Source organism: Lagopus muta, unplaced genomic scaffold (assembly GCF_023343835.1).
Source record: "Lagopus muta isolate bLagMut1 unplaced genomic scaffold, bLagMut1 primary scaffold_178, whole genome shotgun sequence".
NCBI classification, from domain to species: domain Eukaryota; kingdom Metazoa; phylum Chordata; class Aves; order Galliformes; family Phasianidae; genus Lagopus; species Lagopus muta.
In genome coordinates, this window is record NW_026040223.1 from 22,795 (window position 1) to 43,684 (window position 20,890).

Genomic DNA, 20,890 nt, shown 5'->3' on the forward strand with positions numbered 1-20,890 from the left:
TATGTCACGGTGTCACGCTGTCACGGTGTCACGATGTCACGATGTCACGATGTCACGATGTCACGGTGTCACGATGTCACGGTGTCACGATGTCACGATGTCACGGTGTCACGATGTCAGAATGTCACGGTGTCACAATGTCACGGTGTCACGATGTCACGGTGTCACCATGTCACGGTGTCACGGTGTCACGGTGTCACAATGTCACGATGTCACGATGTCACGATGTCACGGTGTCACGATGTCACGGTGTCACAGTGTCACGATGTCACGATGTCACGGTGTCACGATGTCACGATGTCACGATGTCACTGTGTCACGATGTCACGATGTCACAATGTCACGATGTCACGGTGTCACGATGTCACGATGTCACAATGTCACGATGTCACGGTGTCACGGTGTCACAATGTCACGATGTCACGATGTCACGGTGTCACGATGTCACAATGTCACGATGTCACAATGTCACGATGTCACGATGTCACGATGTCACGATGTCACGGTGTCACAGTGTCACGATGTCACGATGTCACGATGTCACGATGTCACGATGTCACGATGTCACGGTGTCACGGTGTCACCATGTCACGATGTCACGATGTCACGATGTCACGGTGTCACGGTGTCACGGTGTCACGATGTCACGATGTCACGATGTCACAATGTCACGGTGTCACAATGTCACGGTGTCACGGTGTCACAATGTCACGATGTCACGATGTCACAATGTCACGATGTCACAATGTCACGGTGTCACGGTGTCACGATGTCACGATGTCACGATGTCACGATGTCACGGTGTCACGATGTCACGATGTCACGATGTCACGGTGTCACGATGTCACGGTGTCACGGTGTCACAATGTCACGGTGTCACGGTGTCACGGTGTCACGATGTCACGGTGTCACGGTGTCACAATGTCACGATGTCACGATATCACGATGTCACAATGTCACGATGTCACGGTGTCACGATGTCACGATGTCACGGTGTCACGGTGTCACGGTGTCACAATGTCACGATGGCACGATGTCACGGTGTCACGGTGTCATGGTGTCACGATGTCACAATGTCACAATGTCACGGTGTCACGGTGTCACAATGTCACGATGTCACGATGTCACGGTGTCACGGTGTCACAATGTCACGATGTCACGATGTCACGATGTCACGATGTCACGGTGTCACGGTGTCACAATGTCACGATGTCACGGTGTCACGGTGTCACGATGTCACGGTGTCACGGTGTCACGGTGTCACAATGTCACGATGTCACGATGTCACGGTGTCACGGTGTCACGATGTCACGATGTCACAATGTCACGATGTCACGATGTCACGATGTCACGGTGTCACGGTGTCACGATGTCACGATGTCACGGTGTCACAATGTCACGATGTCACGGTGTCACGGTGTCACGGTGTCACGATGTCACGATGTCACGGTGTCACAATGTCACGATGTCACGGTGTCACGGTGTCACGATGTCACGATGTCACGATGTCACAATGTCACGATGTCACGATGTCACGGTGTCACGGTGTCACGGTGTCACAATGTCACGGTGTCACAATGTCACAATGTCACGATGTCACAGTGTCACGGTGTCACGGTGTCACAATGTCACGGTGTCACGATGTCACGATGTCACGACGTCACGATGTCACGGTGTCACGGTGTCACAATGTCACGGTGTCACGATGTCACGATGTCACGACGTCACGGTGTCACGATGTCACGATGTCACGGTGTCACAATGTCACAATGTCACGATGTCACGATGTCACGGTGTCACGGTGTCACGATGTCACGGTGTCACGATGTCACGATGTCACAATGTCACGGTGTCACGGTGTCACGATGTCACGGTGTCACGGTGTCACAATGTCACGGTGTCACGATGTCACGATGTCACGATGTCACGATGTCACGATGTCACCACGTCACGATGTCACGATGTCACGGTGTCACGATGTCACAATGTCACAATGTCACGATGTCACGGTGTCACGGTGTCACGATGTCACGATGTCACCACGTCACGATGTCACGATGTCATGATGTCACGGTGTCACGATGTCACGATGTCACGATGTCACGATGTCAGGTGTCACGATGTCACGGTGTCACCACGTCACGGTGTCACGATGTCACGATGTCACGATGTCACCACGTCACGATGTCACGATGTCACGGTGTCACGATGTCACGATGTCACGGTGTCACGGTGTCACGATGTCACAATGTCACGATGTCACGGTGTCACAATGTCACGGTGTCACGATGTCACGATGTCACGGTGTCACGGTGTCACGATGTCACGGTGTCACAATGTCACAATGTCACAATGTCACGGTGTCACGATGTCACGATGTCACGATGTCACGGTGTCACGATGTCACGGTGTCACAATGTCACAATGTCACAATGTCACGGTGTCACGATGTCACGATGTCACGGTGTCACGGTGTCACGGTGTCACGGTGTCACGATGTCACGGTGTCACGGTGTCACGGTGTCACGGTGTCACAATGTCACGGTGTCACGATGTCACGATGTCACGATGTCACGATGTCACGATGTCACCACGTCACGATGTCACGATGTCACAATGTCACGATGTCACAATGTCACAATGTCACGATGTCACGGTGTCACGGTGTCACGATGTCACGATGTCACCACGTCACGATGTCACGATGTCATGATGTCACGGTGTCACGATGTCACGATGTCACGATGTCACGATGTCAGGTGTCACGATGTCACGGTGTCACCACGTCACGGTGTCACGATGTCACGATGTCACGATGTCACCACGTCACGATGTCACGATGTCACGGTGTCACGATGTCACGATGTCACGGTGTCACGGTGTCACGATGTCACAATGTCACGATGTCACGGTGTCACAATGTCACGGTGTCACGATGTCACGATGTCACGGTGTCACGGTGTCACGATGTCACGGTGTCACAATGTCACAATGTCACAATGTCACGGTGTCACGATGTCACGATGTCACGATGTCACGGTGTCACGATGTCACGGTGTCACAATGTCACAATGTCACAATGTCACGGTGTCACGATGTCACGATGTCACGGTGTCACGGTGTCACGGTGTCACAATGTCACAATGTCACGATGTCACAATGTCACGGTGTCACGGTGTCACGATGTCACGGTGTCACGGTGTCACAATGTCACGGTGTCACGATGTCACGATGTCACGATGTCACGATGTCACGATGTCACCACGTCACGATGTCACGATGTCACGGTGTCACGATGTCACGGTGTCACGGTGTCACGATGTCACGATGTCACGGTGTCACGATGTCACGATGTCATGATGTCACGGTTTCACGATGTCACGATGTCACGATGTCACGATGTCAGGTGTCACGATGTCACGGTGTCACCACGTCACGGTGTCACGATGTCACGATGTCACGATGTCACCACGTCACGATGTCACGATGTCACGGTGTCACGATGTCACGATGTCACGGTGTCACGGTGTCACGATGTCACAATGTCACGATGTCACGGTGTCACAATGTCACGGTGTCACGATGTCACGATGTCACGGTGTCACGGTGTCACGATGTCACGGTGTCACAATGTCACAATGTCACAATGTCACGGTGTCACGATGTCACGATGTCACGATATCACGGTGTCACGATGTCACGGTGTCACAATGTCACAATGTCACAATGTCACGGTGTCACGATGTCACGATGTCACGGTGTCACGGTGTCACGGTGTCACGGTGTCACAATGTCACGATGTCACGATGTCACGATGTCACGGTGTCACAATGTCACGGTGTCACGGTGTCACGATGTCACGATGTCAGGTGTCACGATGTCAGGTGTCACAATGTCACGATGTCACGATGTCAGGTGTCACGATGTCAGGTGTCACAATGTCACGATGTCACGATGTCACGATGTCACAATGTCACGGTGTCACGATGTCACAATGTCACGATGTCACGATGTCACGGTGTCACGGTGTCACCATGTCACGATGTCACGATGTCACGATGTCACGGTGTCACGATGTCACGATGTCACGATGTCACGATGTCACGGTGTCACGGTGTCACGGTGTCACAATGTCACGATGTCACGATGTCACGATGTCACGATGTCACGGTGTCACGATGTCACGATGTCACGATGTCACGATGTCACGATGTCACGGTGTCACGGTGTCACGGTGTCACAATGTCACAATGTCACGATGTCACGATGTCACGATGTCACGGTGTCACCATGTCATGGTGTCACGATGTCACGATGTCACGATGTCACGATGTCACGGTGTCACGATGTCACGATGTCACGGTGTCACGGTGTCACGGTGTCACGATGTCACGATGTCACGATGTCACAATGTCACGGTGTCACGATGTCACGATGTCACGGTGTCACGGTGTCACGGTGTCACAATGTCACGATGTCACAATGTCACGATGTCACGATGTCACGATGTTTCGGTGTCACGATGTCACGATGTCACAATGTCACGGTGTCACGGTGTCACGGTGTCACGATGTCACGATGTCACGATGTCACGGTGTCACGGTGTCACAATGTCACGATGTCACGGTGTCACGGTGTCACGATGTCACGATGTCACGATGTCACGATGTCACGGTGTCACGATGTCACGGTGTCACGGTGTCACGATGTCACGATGTCACGGTGTCACGATGTCAGGTGTCACGATGTCAGGTGTCACAATGTCACGATGTCACGATGTCACGATGTCACAATGTCACGGTGTCACGATGTCACAATGTCACGATGTCACGATGTCACGGTGTCACGGTGTCACGGTGTCACGGTGTCACCATGTCACGATGTCACGGTGTCACGATGTCACGATGTCACGATGTCACGATGTCACGGTGTCACCATGTCATGGTGTCACGATGTCACGATGTCACGATGTCACGATGTCACGATGTCACGGTGTCACGATGTCACGATGTCACGGTGTCACGGTGTCACGGTGTCACGATGTCACGATGTCACGATGTCACAATGTCACGGTGTCACGATGTCATGATGTCACGGTGTCACGGTGTCACGGTGTCACAATGTCACGATGTCACAATGTCACGATGTCACGATGTCACGATGTTTCGGTGTCACGGTGTCACAATGTCACGGTGTCACGGTGTCACGGTGTCACAATGTCACGATGTCACGATGTCACGATGTCACGATGTCACGGTGTCACGGTGTCACAATGTCACGATGTCACGGTGTCACGGTGTCACGATGTCACGATGTCACGATGTCACGATGTCACGGTGTCACGATGTCACGATGTCACGATGTCACGGTGTCACGGTGTCACTGTGTCCCGTCCCCCCCCTCCGCTGCAGCTCAAGGGACATCGAGTCGACGGGTTTCAACGGGACGGCGGCGTTCATGGAGGTTCGGGTTCAGTCCATCGTGGTGGAGTTCATCCTCACCCACGTGGAGCAGCTCTTTGGGGACGCGCCTCTCTGCGGTACGGGGCCCCACAGGGGTGGGGGGGGACGTGGGGGACGCGGCCCTGTGACCCCTCCTGACCCCTGACCCTCTGACCCCTCAGCAGTGTGTTCCCACTGGGATGGGGGTGATGTATGTTGTCCCATGACCCCTCCTGACCCCTGACCCTCAGGTCAGGTCCCTGTCATGAGCCTGGACCCCTCTGCAGCGCGTCCCCACTGGGACAAGGGTGACAAGTGTCCCCATGACCCCTCCTGACCCCTGACCTCTAATCCCTCATGTTGGATCCTATGACCCCTCCTGACCCCTGACCTCTAACCCTTTATATTGGGTCCTATGACCCCTCCTGACCCCTGACCTCTAACCCCTCATGTTGGATCCTATGACCCCTCCTGACCCCTGACCTCTAATCCTTCATGTTGGGTCCTGTGACCCCTCCTGACCCCTGACCTCTAACCCCTCATGTTGGGTCCTATGACCCCTCCTGACCCCTGACCTCTAACCCCTCATGTTGGATCCTATGACCCCTCCTGACCCCTGACCTCGCTGTCCCCACAGCAGTGTGACCCCAGAGGTACAATGGTGACACATGGCTCACTGACCCCTCCTGACCCCTCAGGCCGGGTCCCAGTGCCCCCCTGACCTCTGACCTCTGACCCCTGACCCCTCCGCAGGCGGTGAGGCGGCGCGGCGCTCTCTGTTGTTCCCTGGGGACGGGTCGGGGCCCTACAACATCCCTGCAGCGCTCAGCCAGGGCGACGGGCCCCCCCCGATCCGGCCCTACCACACCATCATCGAGCTCAGCGAACACAGGTTGGTGCGGATGTGCACACGTGTGCTCCAGCACGTAGGATCACGTATGCACGAGCACATGTATGCACGAGCACATGTATGCACGAGTACATGTATTCAGGAGTACATGTATTCAGGAGTACACGTATGCATGAGCACATGTATGCACGAGTACATGTATGCATGAGTACATGTATGCACGAGTACATGTATGCATGAGTACATGTATGCACGAGTACATGTATGCATGAGTACATGTATGCAGGAGTGCATGTATGCACGAGTACATGTATGCATGAGTACATGTATGCATGAGTACGTGTATGCATGAGTACGTGTATGCATGAGTACGTGTATGCATGAGCACATGTACACACATGCACATGTACGCACGAGCACATGTATGCATGACCACATGTATGCACGAGCACACACGAGCGTGCAGAACCATGCACACGTTTGCACAGCCACACACAGATGCAGAATCACGCACACACATCCACGCAGCGCAGTGCCTGCACACGCAGGTAGAGCGATGCACACGGAAGCAGAAGCGAGCGCAGGCAGGGACGCGGATGCACAGACGTGCAAAGCACATGCAATGCAGAGCTGTGCACAGGATGCACAGACATGCAAAGCACACACACGTGTGGATGCAGAGCTGTGCACAGGATGCACAGACGTGCAAAGCACACACACGTGTGGATGCAGAGCTGTGCACAGGATGCACAGACATGCAAAGCACACACACGTGTGGATGCAGAGCTGTGCACAGGATGCACAGACGTGCGCTCACTGCTGCTCCCGCAGGAGGAAGGGCTCCCTGAAGGCCAAGAAATGGAAGTCCATCTTCCACCTGGGCCGCTCCGACGCCAAGCGCAAGCTGGGGAAGGCAGAGGAGAAAGGTGGGAGCAGCGCCCCCCACCCCCCACCCCCTCTGTGCCCCCCTCCCCTCTCTGCCCCCCCCCCCATGTCCCCATCCCCTCTCTTGTGTCCCCCCACCACAGAGGAGAAGTGTGGGAAGCTGAGCCTGCGCCCAGCCAAGAGCATGGACTCCCTGAGCTCAGTGCAGTACAGCAGTGAGGGTGAGGGGTGCTGGGAGGGGGCATCGTGCCCTGGGTGTGGGGACATGGAGCACAGCAAGGGGGGCAGGGGGGTGGGTTGGGATGGGATGGGAGTGAGATTGGGATTGGGATTGGGATTGGGATTGGGGTGGGGATGGGAATGAGATTGGGATGGAGGCTGGGGATGGGGATGGGGATGGGGATGGGGATGGGATGGGATGGGGATGGGATGGGATGGGAATGAGATTGGGATTGGGATTGGGGTGGGGATGGGAATGAGATTGGGATGGAGGCTGGGGATGGGGATGTGGATGGGGATGGGGATGGGGATGGGGATAGGGATGAGATTGGGATTGGGGTGGGGATGGGGATGATATTGGGATGGAGACCGGGGATGGGGATGGAGATGGGATGGATTGGGGATGAGGTGGGGATGGGGTGGGATTGGGATTTGGGTTTGGATAGGAATGAGGCTGGGATTGGGATGGCGATGGGATGGGATTGGAGATGGAATGAGATGTGAATGGGGATACAGTAGGGATGAGATGAGGATACAGGTAGTGTAGGGATGGGATGGGGATGGAAGGGGATGAGTATGGGATGGGATTAGATATAGAATGGGATGAGGGTGGGAATGGGAAAAGGGTTGAGGTGGGATGGAATGGGGCTGGTGATTGGGGTGGAGACTGGGATGGGGATGGGATGGGATGGGGTGGGATGGGATGAGATGGGATGGGATGGGATGGGGTGGGAATGGGGTGGGATGGGGTGGGGTGGGATGGGATGGGATGGGATGGGATGGGGTGGGGTGGGGTGGGATGGGATGGGATGGGATGGGATGGGATGGGATGGGATGGGGTGGGGTGGGATGGGGTGGGATGGGGTGGGATGGATGGGATGGGATGGGATGGGATGGGGATGGGATGGGATGGGATGGGATGGGATGGGATGGGATGGGATGGGATGGGATGGGAGGAGAGATGGGATGGGATGGGATGGGGTGGGAATGGGGTGGGATGGGATGGGATGGGATGGGATGGGATGGGATGGGATGGGGTGGGGTGGGATGGGATGGGATGGGATGGGATGGGATGGGATGGGGTGGGGTGGGATGGGATGGGATGGGATGGGATGGGGTGGGGTGGGATGGGGTGGGATGGGGTGGGGTGGGATGGGATGGGATGGGATGGGATGGGGTGGGGTGGGGTGGGATGGGATGGGATGGGATGGGATGGGATGGGATGGGATGGGGTGGGGTGGGATGGGGTGGGATGGGGTGGGATGGATGGGATGGGATGGGATGGGATGGGGATGGGATGGGATGGGATGGGATGGGATGGGATGGGATGGGAGGAGAGATGGGATGGGATGGGATGGGGTGGGAATGGGGTGGGATGGGATGGGATGGGATGGGATGGGATGGGATGGGATGGGGTGGGGTGGGATGGGATGGGATGGGATGGGGTGGGAATGGGGTGGGATGGGGTGGGATGGGATGGGATGGGATGGGATGGGGTGGGATGGGATGAGATGGGATGGGGTGGGAATGGGGTGGGATGGGGTGGGATGGGATGGGATGGGATGGGATGGGATGGGGTGGGATGGGATGAGATGGGATGGGGTGGGAATGGGGTGGGATGGGATGGGATGGGATGGGATGGGATGGGATGGGGTGGGGTGGGATGGGGTGGGATGGGGTGGGATGGATGGGATGGGATGGGATGGGATGGGGTGGGAATGGGGTGGGATGGGGTGGGATGGGATGGGATGGGATGGGGTGGGATGGGATGAGATGGGATGGGGTGGGAATGGGGTGGGATGGGATGGGATGGGATGGGATGGGATGGGATGGGATGGGATGGGAGGAGAGATGGGATGGGATGGGATGGATGGGATGGGATGGGATGGGATGGGATGGATGGGATGGGGTGGAAAGGGGATGGGATGGGATGGGATGGGATGGGATGGGATGGGATGGGGTGGGAATGGGGTGGGATGGGGTGGGGTGGGGTGGGATGGGATGGGGTGGGAATGGGGATGGGGATGAGATGGGATGGGATGGGATGGGATGGGATGAGGATGGGGTGGGATGGGATGAGATGGATGGATGGGGTGGGATGGGAGAGATGGGATGGGATGGGATGGGATGGGGATGTTTTGGAGATGGAGAGCATGCAGACGAGGATGGGATGGAGGCAGGATGTTCCCCGGCAGACGATCCCCGGCTCAGCACCACGTGTGCAATGAAGCATCCGCCGCAGCGCCGCGACAGCTTTGACGCCTGCTCCTCGCTGCCACCCACCGGGACCTTCCCCGTTCTGAGGAGAGCCCCGAGGAGAAGCTGATGGCAACAGAGGAACCACGGGGACCTGAGTCGGAGAGCGAGAGCAGCACCAAGTCGGAGCCCAGCACCCCCGGCCGGGCCGCACAGCGGTGGTGGGGGCCCGCAGCCGGGCTGAGAAGTGCGCGGGGGTCCACATTTCAGGTCCCTTCTCCGTCACCGTCCCTTTGCACATCACCTCCAACCTCTCCCGGCTGACCCGGGGGCAGCAGTGCCCGGCGTTGGCTCAGCGTGGAGCCGTTGGATCCCCTCTGCCCGCCCGTCGCCTCACCAAGGAGTCCAAACCCCCCCAAACCAACACGGGTGAGACGAGGGGGCGCAGACCCAAAGGGTGGGGAGGGGCCGGAGGGGGCATCGCCTCACCCTGCTGCGCCTTCATAGAGGAGGATGCCCGGCTGTCCCTGGAGCTGCGTGACTCCTTCGCCTTCCTGGACTGCCAGGACGCGTGGCTGGAGCACGGAGATGGGGACACAGCGGCGCGGGCAGCGCTGGGACATGGCGGCCTTGGGGACAGCGATGGGTACCCGGCCATAGAGGAGGGCATGGAGAGTGGATTCATGAATGTAAGCTGGAGTGTGGGGTTGGCAGCTGGGAGGGGATAGGATCGGTGATGGAGGGGGCAGTAATGGCGACGGAGGGATGGGGTGGCGATGGAGGGGGTGATGGAGGGGGTGAGAACAGGGATGGAGGGGATGGGGTGGTGCGGATGGGGGGGATGGAGGGGGGTGAGAATAGGGATGGAGGGGATGGAGTTGGGGCAGAGGATGGGGTGGCGATGGAGGGGGTGAGAATAGGGATGGAGGGGATGAGGTGGTGCAGATGGGGGGGATGGAGTTGGGGCAGAGGATGGGGGTGGCGATGGAAGGAATGGAGAGGGTGGGGTGGGGGGTGGGATGATGATGATGATGATGATGATGAATGTGATGATGATGATGATGATGATGATGATGATGATGATGATGATGATGATGATGAAGAAAACGGGGTGAGGACAGAGCGGAGAAGGTTGGCGATGGAGAGAGCAGCGTGGCACCAACCCGCGTGTCCACAGCTCTGGGTCTGGGGGCTGCGCACTCCGATGGAGGTCAGGGCTCTGCATTGAAGCCCCCATCCCCTTCCTGTCCCCAGCCGGGGGAATCCCCCGTGGAGCAGCCCGACAGCTACCTGTCCATTGAGGAGTGCGATGGACGAGGAGATGTTCTACATGGCACCCGGCTGCTCCGACACCGAGGAGCCCAGCGGGGACACTGACTCCGATGACATGTTCCTCAGTGCCCACGATGAGCTCAGCCCGCTGGCAGCCGACCCTGAGACCCCCACCAACAGCACGGCCCTGGGGGAACGCGGGGCTGAGCTGCGGGATGGGTCCCCACCGCCAGAGCTGCGTCCTGCACAGGTGGGTGGCGCCGGGTGATGGGGGGCACATGGAGGACCCTGGTGGGGACGCAGCGGAGGAGGGGGGACAGATCGCAGCAAAAGAGGAGGGGGGTGGAGGTGACAGGGAAGGGAACAACGGATGGAGCAGAACTGAGCTGGGGCTTGAGAATGGAGCAGCAGAAGCAGTGCTGGCTCCAGGTGGGGGAGAGGAGGTGGATGGAGCACCAAAGCAGAGTGAGGAGGGGGACTCCCAACTTCCTTTAGAGGGGTCTCCAGTGCCAGAAGGACCCCTCCAGGAGCCCACGGAGACCCCACTCCCTCAGGAGTCTGTCCCTAACGTTCTCCCAACCCCAATGGCTGCCCCTGAGGTTCCTCCAACCCCAATAGCTGCCCCTGAGGCTCCTCCAACCCCAATGGCTGCCCCTGAGGTTCCTCCAACCCCAATGGCTGCCCCTGAGGTTCCCCCAACCCCAATGGCTGCCCTTGAGGTTCCCCCAACCCCAATGGCTGCCCCTGAGGTTCCTCCAACCCCAATGGCTGCCCCTGAGGCACCTCCAACCCCAGCGGCCACCACAGAGGCCACAGACCCCCACCCACAGGCGGGTCACACCCCCACTCCCCAAGGAGCAGCAGCCCCTGACCCTTCTCCCACCCCTTCTCCCCCCCAGAGGCCGTGCCACCCCCCCCCCGGGGGCCGTCCTGCGCCGCGATGGCAGCGCCCCGGTGCGCCTGGCGTCCCGCCCTGTGCGGGTGCAGCAGGCCCGCTCCGTCCCCGTCGTGCCCCCCCAAAGCCTCAGTTCGCCATCGTGCCCCCCACCCTCCAACCCCACCCCCCCCGCAGCAGAGGGCCGCAGGGCGAATTGGTGTTACGGTGGCAGCATCTCCTTTGACGCCGCCATGTTGGATGCTGCCGCCGAGGCGGCCATCGGTGCGCCGGATTCAGACCTATGGCGGAGGGGAGCCGCCCGCCGCCCCCCCACAGCCCCTGCCCTTCCAGAAGGCCCCCATGAGGCCGCGGCTGCTGCGGCCCCACAGCTGCATGGCTGCCCCACAGGGCCGTGGGTCGGGCCAAGATGGCGGGACGAGTCCCAAACAGAGAGCTGAGGGCACGGCAGGAGAGCGCTGAGGATGGGGGGGCCGCGGGGTGCGGGGGGGGGCTTTGAGTGTGGGGCTCAGGATTCGGGGGTCTGGGGTGATGGATGTTGGCACCGCCGCAATAAAGCGTGGTTTCTGGCTGCGGCCTCCTTCATACAACATGGCGGCACGCGGGGCGGCTTCAAGGAGGAGGGCGGCTGGGGTCCCCCGCGGGGCTCCACCTGCGGGGCTCGCGGGGCCGGGGTGGGGGGCCGTGGGGAGGGGGCTTCTGCACGCCGGAGTGCGGCGACGCGGGGTCGAGGGATGCGGGGAGGGCAAAGGGGGAGCGCTGCCCGCTTCCAAGATGGCGCCGAGCGGAAGCCCGGCGCTTCGCCGTGTAAGATGGCGCCCCCCCCCCCCTCGAGATGGCGGGCCGGGAAGGTTTCGCGCGCCCTACTCCAAGATGGCGGCACTCAGCGGCGCTCGCAACGCCACCGCCCCAAGATGGCGGCGCGGGGCGGGGCTTCGCGGCCCACTTCCGCCCGGCTCCGCCATGGCGGCGGCGGTGCGGCGCGGTGCGCATGTGCGGGGCTCCATGGCGAGACGAGGGGCCGAGCGCGCACAGGGTAAGGACGGAGCGGCCCCCCGCCCCCCGCCCCCCGCGCTGCCCCCCCACGGCCGCCCACCCCCCCCCGGGGGCCGCCCCTTCTCCTCCCGTCCCTCTCCCCCCCCCCCCACAGCGCGGTGTGTCCCCCTCCCCGAGTGCCGTCCCACGGCTGTCACCTCCCGCGGCCTTCACCCCTCCCATTGTCGCCCCCCTTTGTGTTCCCCCCCCTCCCAAATTGTCCCCCCCCCCCCCCCCCTTCATGTCCCAGGTCAGCCCACGCTGTGCCCCCCCCACCACGCTGTCACTCCCCCCGCTTTTATGTCTCCCACCCCCAGATCGTCACCCCCCTATGCAGAGGGTGGGGGGGGGGGGGGTTCCCTTCGGATGCGATGAGGGCTCGATTTTGGGGTGTGCCCCCCACCCCCCCACCATCACCCCTTCCCCCCCCCCCCTTGGGGTGACACTTTGCCGGCCTCGGCCTGAAGTGACCCAAAATGGGGGGTTGAGGGGGGGGACATGGAGGGGGGGTGACACTGAAGCTACTGTCGCCCCACCCCTTCCCCCCGCTTTTGGGGACAACAACCCCCCCCCCCCTCCATGGGGCCACGTTCCTCTTCTAGGGGACACTGCCGCCTCCGGGGCCACCACCCCTGTGGGGACACTTGGAGAGGGGGGGTGAGGGGCATTGCCGCCCCCCAGTGGGGCACTGCCCCCCCCCCCCGAGATGAGAAAGTGAAACAGGGGGCGCCCAAAAGGGGCCTGGTGACAGATGGGGGCACCGCTGCTGTCCCCACACCAGAGGTGGCCGTGTCACCTTCTGCCCCCCGCTGCCCCATCTGTGTCACCTCCCCGGCAGCCGTGGTGCTGGGGGTCGGGGGTCAGCGCTGGGAGGTCTGCAGCTGTGTCCCTGTGTCCCCCCCCCCCCCGTCCCCATTTCTCCCTGTCCCCGTGTCCCACATCTCCTGTCCCCATTATGTCCCAAATCCTGCGTCCCTGTGTTCCGTTTCTTCTGTCCCCACGTCCCCAGTGTCTCTGCCCCACATCCTCCTGTCCCCCCATCCCCAAATCCTGTCCTCCCGCATCCCGATCCTCACGTCCCCGTATCCAGCTCTCCTGTTCCCTTGTCCCTGTCCCCATAGCGCTGTGCCCCCAGCCCCATATCCTGAAACTCCTGTCCCCATATCCTCGCCGCCCAGCCCCAAACCTCGTGTCCCCATTCCATGTGTCCCCATATCCTGGACCCCAACCTTATGTCCCCATACCCCACGTCCTGAACCTGGTGACCCCATACCCCAAACCTCACGGCCCCATATCCTGGACCCCAAACCTCACGTCCCCGTGTCTCCATACCCCCCATATGTCACATTTCCACACCATCTGTCCCCATATACCCTATCCCAATATCACCCCCCCCATACCCTACCCCAAACCTTGTGTCCTCACATCCCTACGTCCCCTGTCCCCATATCCTGAACCCCTCACCCCAAACCTCGTGTCCCCATAATCCTGGACCCCAAACCTCATGTCCCCATACCCCACGTCCTGAACCTGGTGACCCCATACCCCAAACCTCACATCCCCACATCCTCTGCCCCCATGTCCTGAACCCTGCACCCCAAACCTGGTGTCCCCATGTCCCCATATCCCAAAACCTGTTGTCCCCATATCCCCGCACCCCAAACCCGGTGTCCCCATGTCCCCGTATCCCAAACCTGGTGTCCCCATTCCTATGTCCCCATATCCTGAACCCCTCACCCCAAACCTGGTGTCCCCATTCCCTGTGTCCCCATATCCTGAACCCCAAACCTCACATCCCCACATCCTCTGTCCCCATGTCCTGAATCCCGTACCCCAAACCTCACGTCCCCCACACCCCCCGTGTCCCCCAGATCCTGGACTCCATATTCCATACCTCGCATCCCCACATCCTCTGTCCCCATATTTTGTCCCCCGTGCCCCAGATTTCACTTTCTCATGTCCTCTGTCCCCATATTCTGGACCTCATATCCCAAACCCGGTGTCCCCATGCCCCTGTACCCCAAACCCGGTGTCCTCATGCCCTTTGTCCCTATATCCTCGTGTCCCCGCCTCTTCTTTCCCTGTATCCTGAACCTCATGACCCCATATCCCAAATCTCGTGTCCCATACCCCAAACCTCACGTCCCCATACCCTGAACCCCAAACCTCACGTCCCCGTGCCTCCATACCCCCATACGTCACATTTCCACACCATCTGTCCCCATATCCTGGATCCCATACCCAACCCCAAACCTGGTGTCCTCACATCCCTACGTCCCCTGTCCCCATATCCTGAACCCCCACACCCCAAACCTCGTGTCCCCATTCCCTGTGTCCCCATATCCTGAACCCCAAACCTCGTGTCCCCATACCCCACATCCTGGACCTGGTGACCCCGTATCCCAAACCTCGTGTCCCCATGTCCCCGTATCCCAAACCCGGTGTCCCCATGTCCCCACACCCCAAACCTGGTGTCCTCACATCCCTACGTCCCCTGTCCCCATATCCTGAACCCCTCACCCCAAACCTGGTGTCCCCATGTCCCCACACCCCAAACCCGGTGTCCTCGCTCCCTTTGTCCCTTCATCCTGAACCGCATCCCCCAGGCCTCACATCCCCATTCTCTCCATCCTCATCTTCTGGCCCCCGTCCCCCAAACCTCACAGCCTTTGTCCCCTTGTCCCCATCCAGGCTGAGTCCCCACGGGCTCTGAGTGCTGCAGCACCGTCTGCCACCCGCCTCTGATGTGCGGCCGAGCGGAGCGATGAAGGGGGTGAGCGGCATCCGGGGGGGGGGGATGGGGCTGGGTGGGGGTCGGTGACCGGATGGGGGGACGTGGGGACGTGGGACAGGAGGACGGATCCTCACTGCTGTGCCTCTGTCCCTGCAGACAGCAGAAAGCAGCCGAGACGGAAGAGGGAACGGTGCAAATCCAGGAAGGTGAGGGAGCCCCCATCTTTTGTCCCAGGCGTTTGAGAGCCCCCCGTCCTCACCTGTTTTGTCCCCAGTCCCCTTGGTGACACGGAACAACCCGGCAACAGCAGCCCTGTGATCCGGAGGGGGGCGGCCTGGTGGGGTGATGGTCGTCCCCTCCCCATCATGGGGGTCCTGGTGGGGTGATGGTCGTCCCCTCCCCATCATGGGGGTCCTGGTGGGGTGACGGCCATCTCCTCCCCATCATGGGGGTCCTGGTGGGGTGACAGTCGTCCCCATCATGGGGGTCCTGGTGGGGTGACGGCCATCTCCTCCCCATCATGGGGGTCCTGGTGGGGTGACTGCCATCCCTTCCCCATCATGAGGGGGGGTCCTGGTGGGGTGAGGGTCGTCCCCTCCCCATCATGAGGGGGGTCCTGGTGGGTTGACAGCCGTCCCCTCCCCATCATGGGGGTCCTGGTGGGGTGATGGCCGCCCCCCTCCCCATCATGGGGGTCCTGGTGGGTTGACGGCCATCTCCTCCCCGCCATGGGGGTCCTGGTGGGACGATGGCCGCCCCCTCCCCATCATGGGGGTCCTGGTGGGGTGATGGTCGTCCCCTCCCCATCATGGGGGTCCTGGTGGGTGATGGTTGTCCCCTCCCCATCATGATGGGGGTCCTGGTGGGGTGACGGCCATCTCCTCCCCATCATGGGGGTCCTGGTGGGACGATGGCCGCCCCCTCCCCACCATGGCCCCATGCTGCCCGCCTGTCCCCAAGGTGCAGTGGCCACAGGAGAGGATCCCACCAGCGTCGCCATCGCCAGCATCCAGTCTGCCGCCACCTTCCCTGACCCCCAACATCAAATATGTCTTCCGCACAGAGAACGGGGGCACGCAGGTATGGGGATGGGGGCGGAAGGGGGAGGGGGGGAGAAGGGATGTGGGGATAAAAGGGACAGGGACAGGGGGGTCAGGGGACATGGGGTGTGGGGCAGGGGAATGTGGGGTCAGGGGATGTGGGACATAGGGGCAAAGGACAGGGGGATGTGAGGACAGGGGGGTGTGGGGGGCAGGGGGATGTGGGGATGTGGGTATGGGGGAGTGTTAAGAATAGGGGGTGAGGGGACGTTGGATACAAGGGCAAGGGACAGGGGGACATGAGGATGTGGGAAGGGGGGATGTGGGGATGGGGAGATGAGATGTAGGGGCAAGGGATGGGGACGTGGGATGTAGGGGGCAGGGGGATGTGGGGATGTGCGTATGTTGGGGGGGTCTGAAGAATAGGGGGTCAGGGGGCGTTGGATACAGGGGCAAAGGACAGGAGGACGTGAGGACGTGGAGACGAGGGATGTGGGGGCAGGTGAAGATGGGGATGTGGGATTTGGGGGACTGGAGAACGTGGGGTTAGGGGGGATATGGGGAAAAGGGACAGGGGGACACGAGGACGTGGGAATGGGGGATGTGGGGTCAGGGGAGATGAGATGTAGGGGCAAAGGACGGGGATATGGGGATGTGGGATGTGGGGGGGCATTGGGGCGTGGGATGTGCGTATGTGGGGGTGTGAAGAACAGGGGGTGAGGGGATGTTGGATACAAGGGTAAAGGACAGGGGGACGTGAGGACATGGGGTGTGTGGGGCAGGGGGACGTGAGGATGTGGGAAGGGGGGATGTGGGGATGGGGAGATGAGATGTAGGGGCAAGGGATGGGGATGTGGGATGTGGGGGGGCAGGGGGATGTGGGGATGTGTGTATGAGGGGGTCTGAAGAATAGGGGGTGAGGGGACGTTGGATACAAGGGCAAAGGACAGGGGGATGTGAGGATGTGGGGTGTGGGGGGGCAGGAGGATGTGGGGACGTGTGTATGTGGGGCTCTGAAGAATAGGGGGTCAGGGGACGTTGGATGGAGGGGCAAGGGGCAGGGGGAGATGAGGATGTGGGGTATGGGGCAGGGGGACGTGGGGATGTGGGGGTCTGAAGAATAGGGGGTGAGGGGATGTTGGATACAGGGGCAGGGGGATGTGAGGATGTGGAGATGAGGGATGTGGGGGCAGGTGAAGATGGGGATGTGGATTTGGGGGTCTGGAGAACTTGGGGTTAGGGGGGATATGGGGATGTGGGGAAAAGGGACAGGGGGACACGAGGACATGGGAATGGGGGATGTGGGGTCAAGGGAGATGAGATGTAGGGGCAAGGGATGGGGATGTGGGGGTGTGGGGGGCAGGGGGACGTGGGGATGTGCGTATGTGGGGGTGTGAAGAATAGGGGGTCTGGGGACGTTGGATGGAGGGGCAAGGGGCAGGGGGACATGAGGACATGGGGTGTGTAGGGCAGGGGGACATGAGGATGTGGGAAGGGGGGATGTGGGGATGGGGAGATGAGATGTAGGGGCAAGGGATGGGGATGTGGGGACGTGGGGTGTGTGGGGCAGGGGGACGTGGGGACGTGTGTACGGGGGGGTCTGAAGAATAGGGGGGTGAGGGGACGTTGGATACAAGGGCAAAGGACAGGCGGACATGAGGACGTGGAGACGAGGGATGTGGGGGCAGGTGAAGATGGGGATGTGGGATTTGGGGGTCTGGAGACCGTGGGGTTAGGGGGGATATGGGGAAAAGGGACAGGGGGACACGAGGACGTGGGAATGGGGGATGTGGGGGTCAAGGGAGATGAGATGTAGGGGCAAGGGACGGGGATATGGGGACGTGGGGTGTGGGGGCAGGGGGACGTGGGGACGTGTGTATGTGGGAGTGTGAAGAATAGGGGGTGAGGGGACGTTGGATACAAGGGCAAAGGACAGGGGGACGTGGGAACGGGGGATTTGGGGGTCAAGAGAAATGAGATGTAGGGGCAAGGGATGGGGACGTGGGATGTAGGGGGGCATCGGGGCGTGGGATGTGGGGGGACGGGGAGACTTGAGGGTGTGGGGACGTGGGGGTCGGGACATGGAGATGGGGGGCAAGTTTGTCTTTGGCACAGAGGACAGCAGGGGCTGGGGGGCGGCTGGGGAGCCAGCAGTGGGGAACCACCGGGAACCACTGGGAACGGGGCCTGGAGCCGAGGAGCGACACGGATCTGTGCCTGCAGGTGATGTACAGGGTGATCCAAGTGGCGGACGGACAGCTGGACGGACAGACGGAAGGCACCAGCGCCATCAGCGGGTATCCTGCCACGCAGTCCATGACACAGGTGGGCAGCGGGGGGTGGCGCCGGGGGGGGACACCGGGGCTGGGGGTCCCGTCCCAATGGGGCAGCCGCCATCCCAAGTGGGCAGCTGCTGTCCCAGTGGGGTGCCCACCTTCCAAGGGGGCACCCCGCCATCCTAATGTGGCGCCCGCCGTCCCAATGTGGCACTTGCTGTCCCAAGGGGGCACCCGCCATCCCAACATGGCACCCGCCGTCCCATCGTGGCCCCCGCCGTCCCAACATGGCCCCCGCCATCCCAACATGGCCCCCGCCGTCCCATCGTGGCCCCCGCCGTTCCATCGTGGCCCCCGCCGTCCCATCGTGGCCCCCGCCGTCCCATCATGGCGCCCGCCGTCCCATCATGGCGCCCGCCGTCCCATCATGGCGCCCGCCGTCCAACATGGCCCCCGCCGTCCCAACATGGCGCCCGCCGTCCCAACATGGCGCCCGCCGTCCCATCATGGCCCCCCGCCATCCCAACATGGCCCCCGCCATCCCAACATGGCCCCCGCCGTCCCATCATGGCCCCCGCCGTCCCAACATGGCCCCCGCCATCCCAACATGGCCCCCGCCGTCCCATCATGGCCCCCGCCGTCCCAACATGGCCCCCGCCGTCCCATCATGGCCCCCGCTGTCCCATCATGGCCCCCGCCATCCCAACGTGGCGCCCACCGTCCCATCATGGCCCCCGCCATCCCATCATGGCGCCCGCTGTCCCAACGTGGCCCCCGCCGTCCCATCATGGCCCCCGCCGTCCCAACGTGGCCCCCGCCGTCCCAACGTGGCCCCCGCCGTCCCAACGTGGCCCCCGCCGTCCCAACGTGGCCCCCGCCGTCCCAACGTGGCCCCCGCCGTCCCAACATGGCGCCCGCTGTCCCAACATGGCGCCCGCTGTCCCAACATGGCGCCCGCCATCCAACATGGCCCAACATGGCGCCCGCCATCCCAACATGGCCCCCGCCGTCCCCTCATGGCCCCCGCCGTCCCAACATGGCGCCCCGCCGTCCCCGTCCCCTCCAGGCCGTCATCCAGGGCGCCTTCACCAGCGACGATGCGGTGGAGACGGAGGCGACGGCCACTGAGACCCACTACACCTATTTCCCCACCGCGGCCGTGGCCGATGGCGGCACTTCTGCCGGGGCCGGGACACCGCCACCGCCGTCGTCACCACGCAGAACTCGGAGGCGCTGCTGGGGCAGCCCACCCCCACCGGTATGGGGGGAATGGGGGGGTCGGGGTGGGGGCAGAAATGGAGGTGAGGATGGGGAAGGAGGTGGGGGCTGGGATGGAGATCGGGGTGAAAGTGGGGAGGGAGGGAGGGGGGTTGGGATGGGGACAGGGGTGGGGATTGGGGGGGGCAGTGATGGGGGTGGAGATTGGGATGGGAATGGGGATGGGGGGCATGGATGGAGATTGGGAGGGGGGCAGGGGTGGGATGAAGGGTAAAATGGGGACAGGGGTGGGGATGGGGACAGGGATGGGGGTGAGGGTGGGGATTGGGATGGGGGCAGGTCAGAATAGAGGTTGGGATGAAGATTGGGACAAGAATGGGGATAGGAATGGAGGTAGAGACAGGGATGGTGATGAGGATGGAGGTTGGGATGGAGTGGGGACAGGAGTGTGGGGATGGGGATGGAGGTGGAGAGGAAGATTGGGATGAGAGTGGGGACAAGAGTGGAGATACAGGAGGTGGATGGAAGGGGATGGGGGTGAAGGTGGGGATGGAGATTGGGACGAGAATGGGGATGGGGGACATGGATGGAGATTGGGAGGGGGACAGGGGTGGGATAAAGGGTGAAATGGGGACAGGGATGGGGGTGAGGGTGGGGATTGGATGGGGGCAGGTCAGAATAGAGGTTGGGACAGGAGTGGGGACAACGATGGGAATGGGGGCAATGGCTGGAGTTGGAGACAGGAATATGGAGAAAGGGATGGAGATGGGATGGGGCAGGAATGGGGATAAAGAGTGGGATGGGAATGGGGATGGGGGACATGGATGGA

At 61.2% G+C, this 20,890-nt stretch overlaps 3 protein-coding genes across 9 annotated transcripts in view; all 3 read left to right on the forward strand.

Moving 5' to 3' along the window:
• ARHGAP30 (Rho GTPase activating protein 30) overlaps positions 1-11,154 on the forward strand; it is a 28,822-nt gene extending 17,668 nt beyond the window's left edge. Inside the window, 9 exon segments of the mRNA XM_048932969.1 lie at positions 5,412-5,539; positions 6,195-6,333; positions 7,123-7,217; positions 7,320-7,397; positions 9,591-9,709; positions 9,751-9,784; positions 9,787-10,020; positions 10,099-10,280; positions 10,846-11,154. Coding sequence (XP_048788926.1) covers positions 5,412-5,539; positions 6,195-6,333; positions 7,123-7,217; positions 7,320-7,397; positions 9,591-9,709; positions 9,751-9,784; positions 9,787-10,020; positions 10,099-10,280; positions 10,846-10,968 — 1,132 coding nt within the window. The 3' untranslated portion in view covers positions 10,969-11,154.
• On the forward strand, positions 10,998-12,241 carry LOC125687732 (proline-rich proteoglycan 2-like). Of its 7 annotated transcripts, none has more exons than XM_048932972.1 (2): positions 10,998-11,552; positions 11,583-12,241. In XM_048932972.1, the coding sequence occupies exons 1-2, from the start codon at positions 10,998-11,000 to the stop codon at positions 11,982-11,984; spliced, it is 957 nt and encodes a 318-aa protein (XP_048788929.1). In that variant the 3' UTR covers positions 11,985-12,241. The 7 variants fall into 7 exon arrangements, with proteins under 7 accessions (XP_048788929.1, XP_048788930.1, XP_048788932.1 ...); XM_048932973.1 differs by having other exon boundaries at positions 10,998-11,522; positions 11,553-12,241; XM_048932975.1 differs by having other exon boundaries at positions 10,998-11,522.
• Positions 12,242-15,197: 2,956 nt separating this feature from the next.
• On the forward strand, positions 15,198-20,101 carry USF1 (upstream transcription factor 1; the record flags this gene model as incomplete). Its single annotated transcript, XM_048932970.1, is given in 7 exon segments — positions 15,198-15,564; positions 15,683-15,733; positions 16,488-16,561; positions 16,563-16,607; positions 18,791-18,892; positions 19,910-20,033; positions 20,036-20,101. Coding segments are annotated over 7 exon segments (469 nt in total), but the record flags the coding sequence as incomplete, so codon positions are not given.
• Positions 20,102-20,890: the final 789 nt, after the last annotated feature.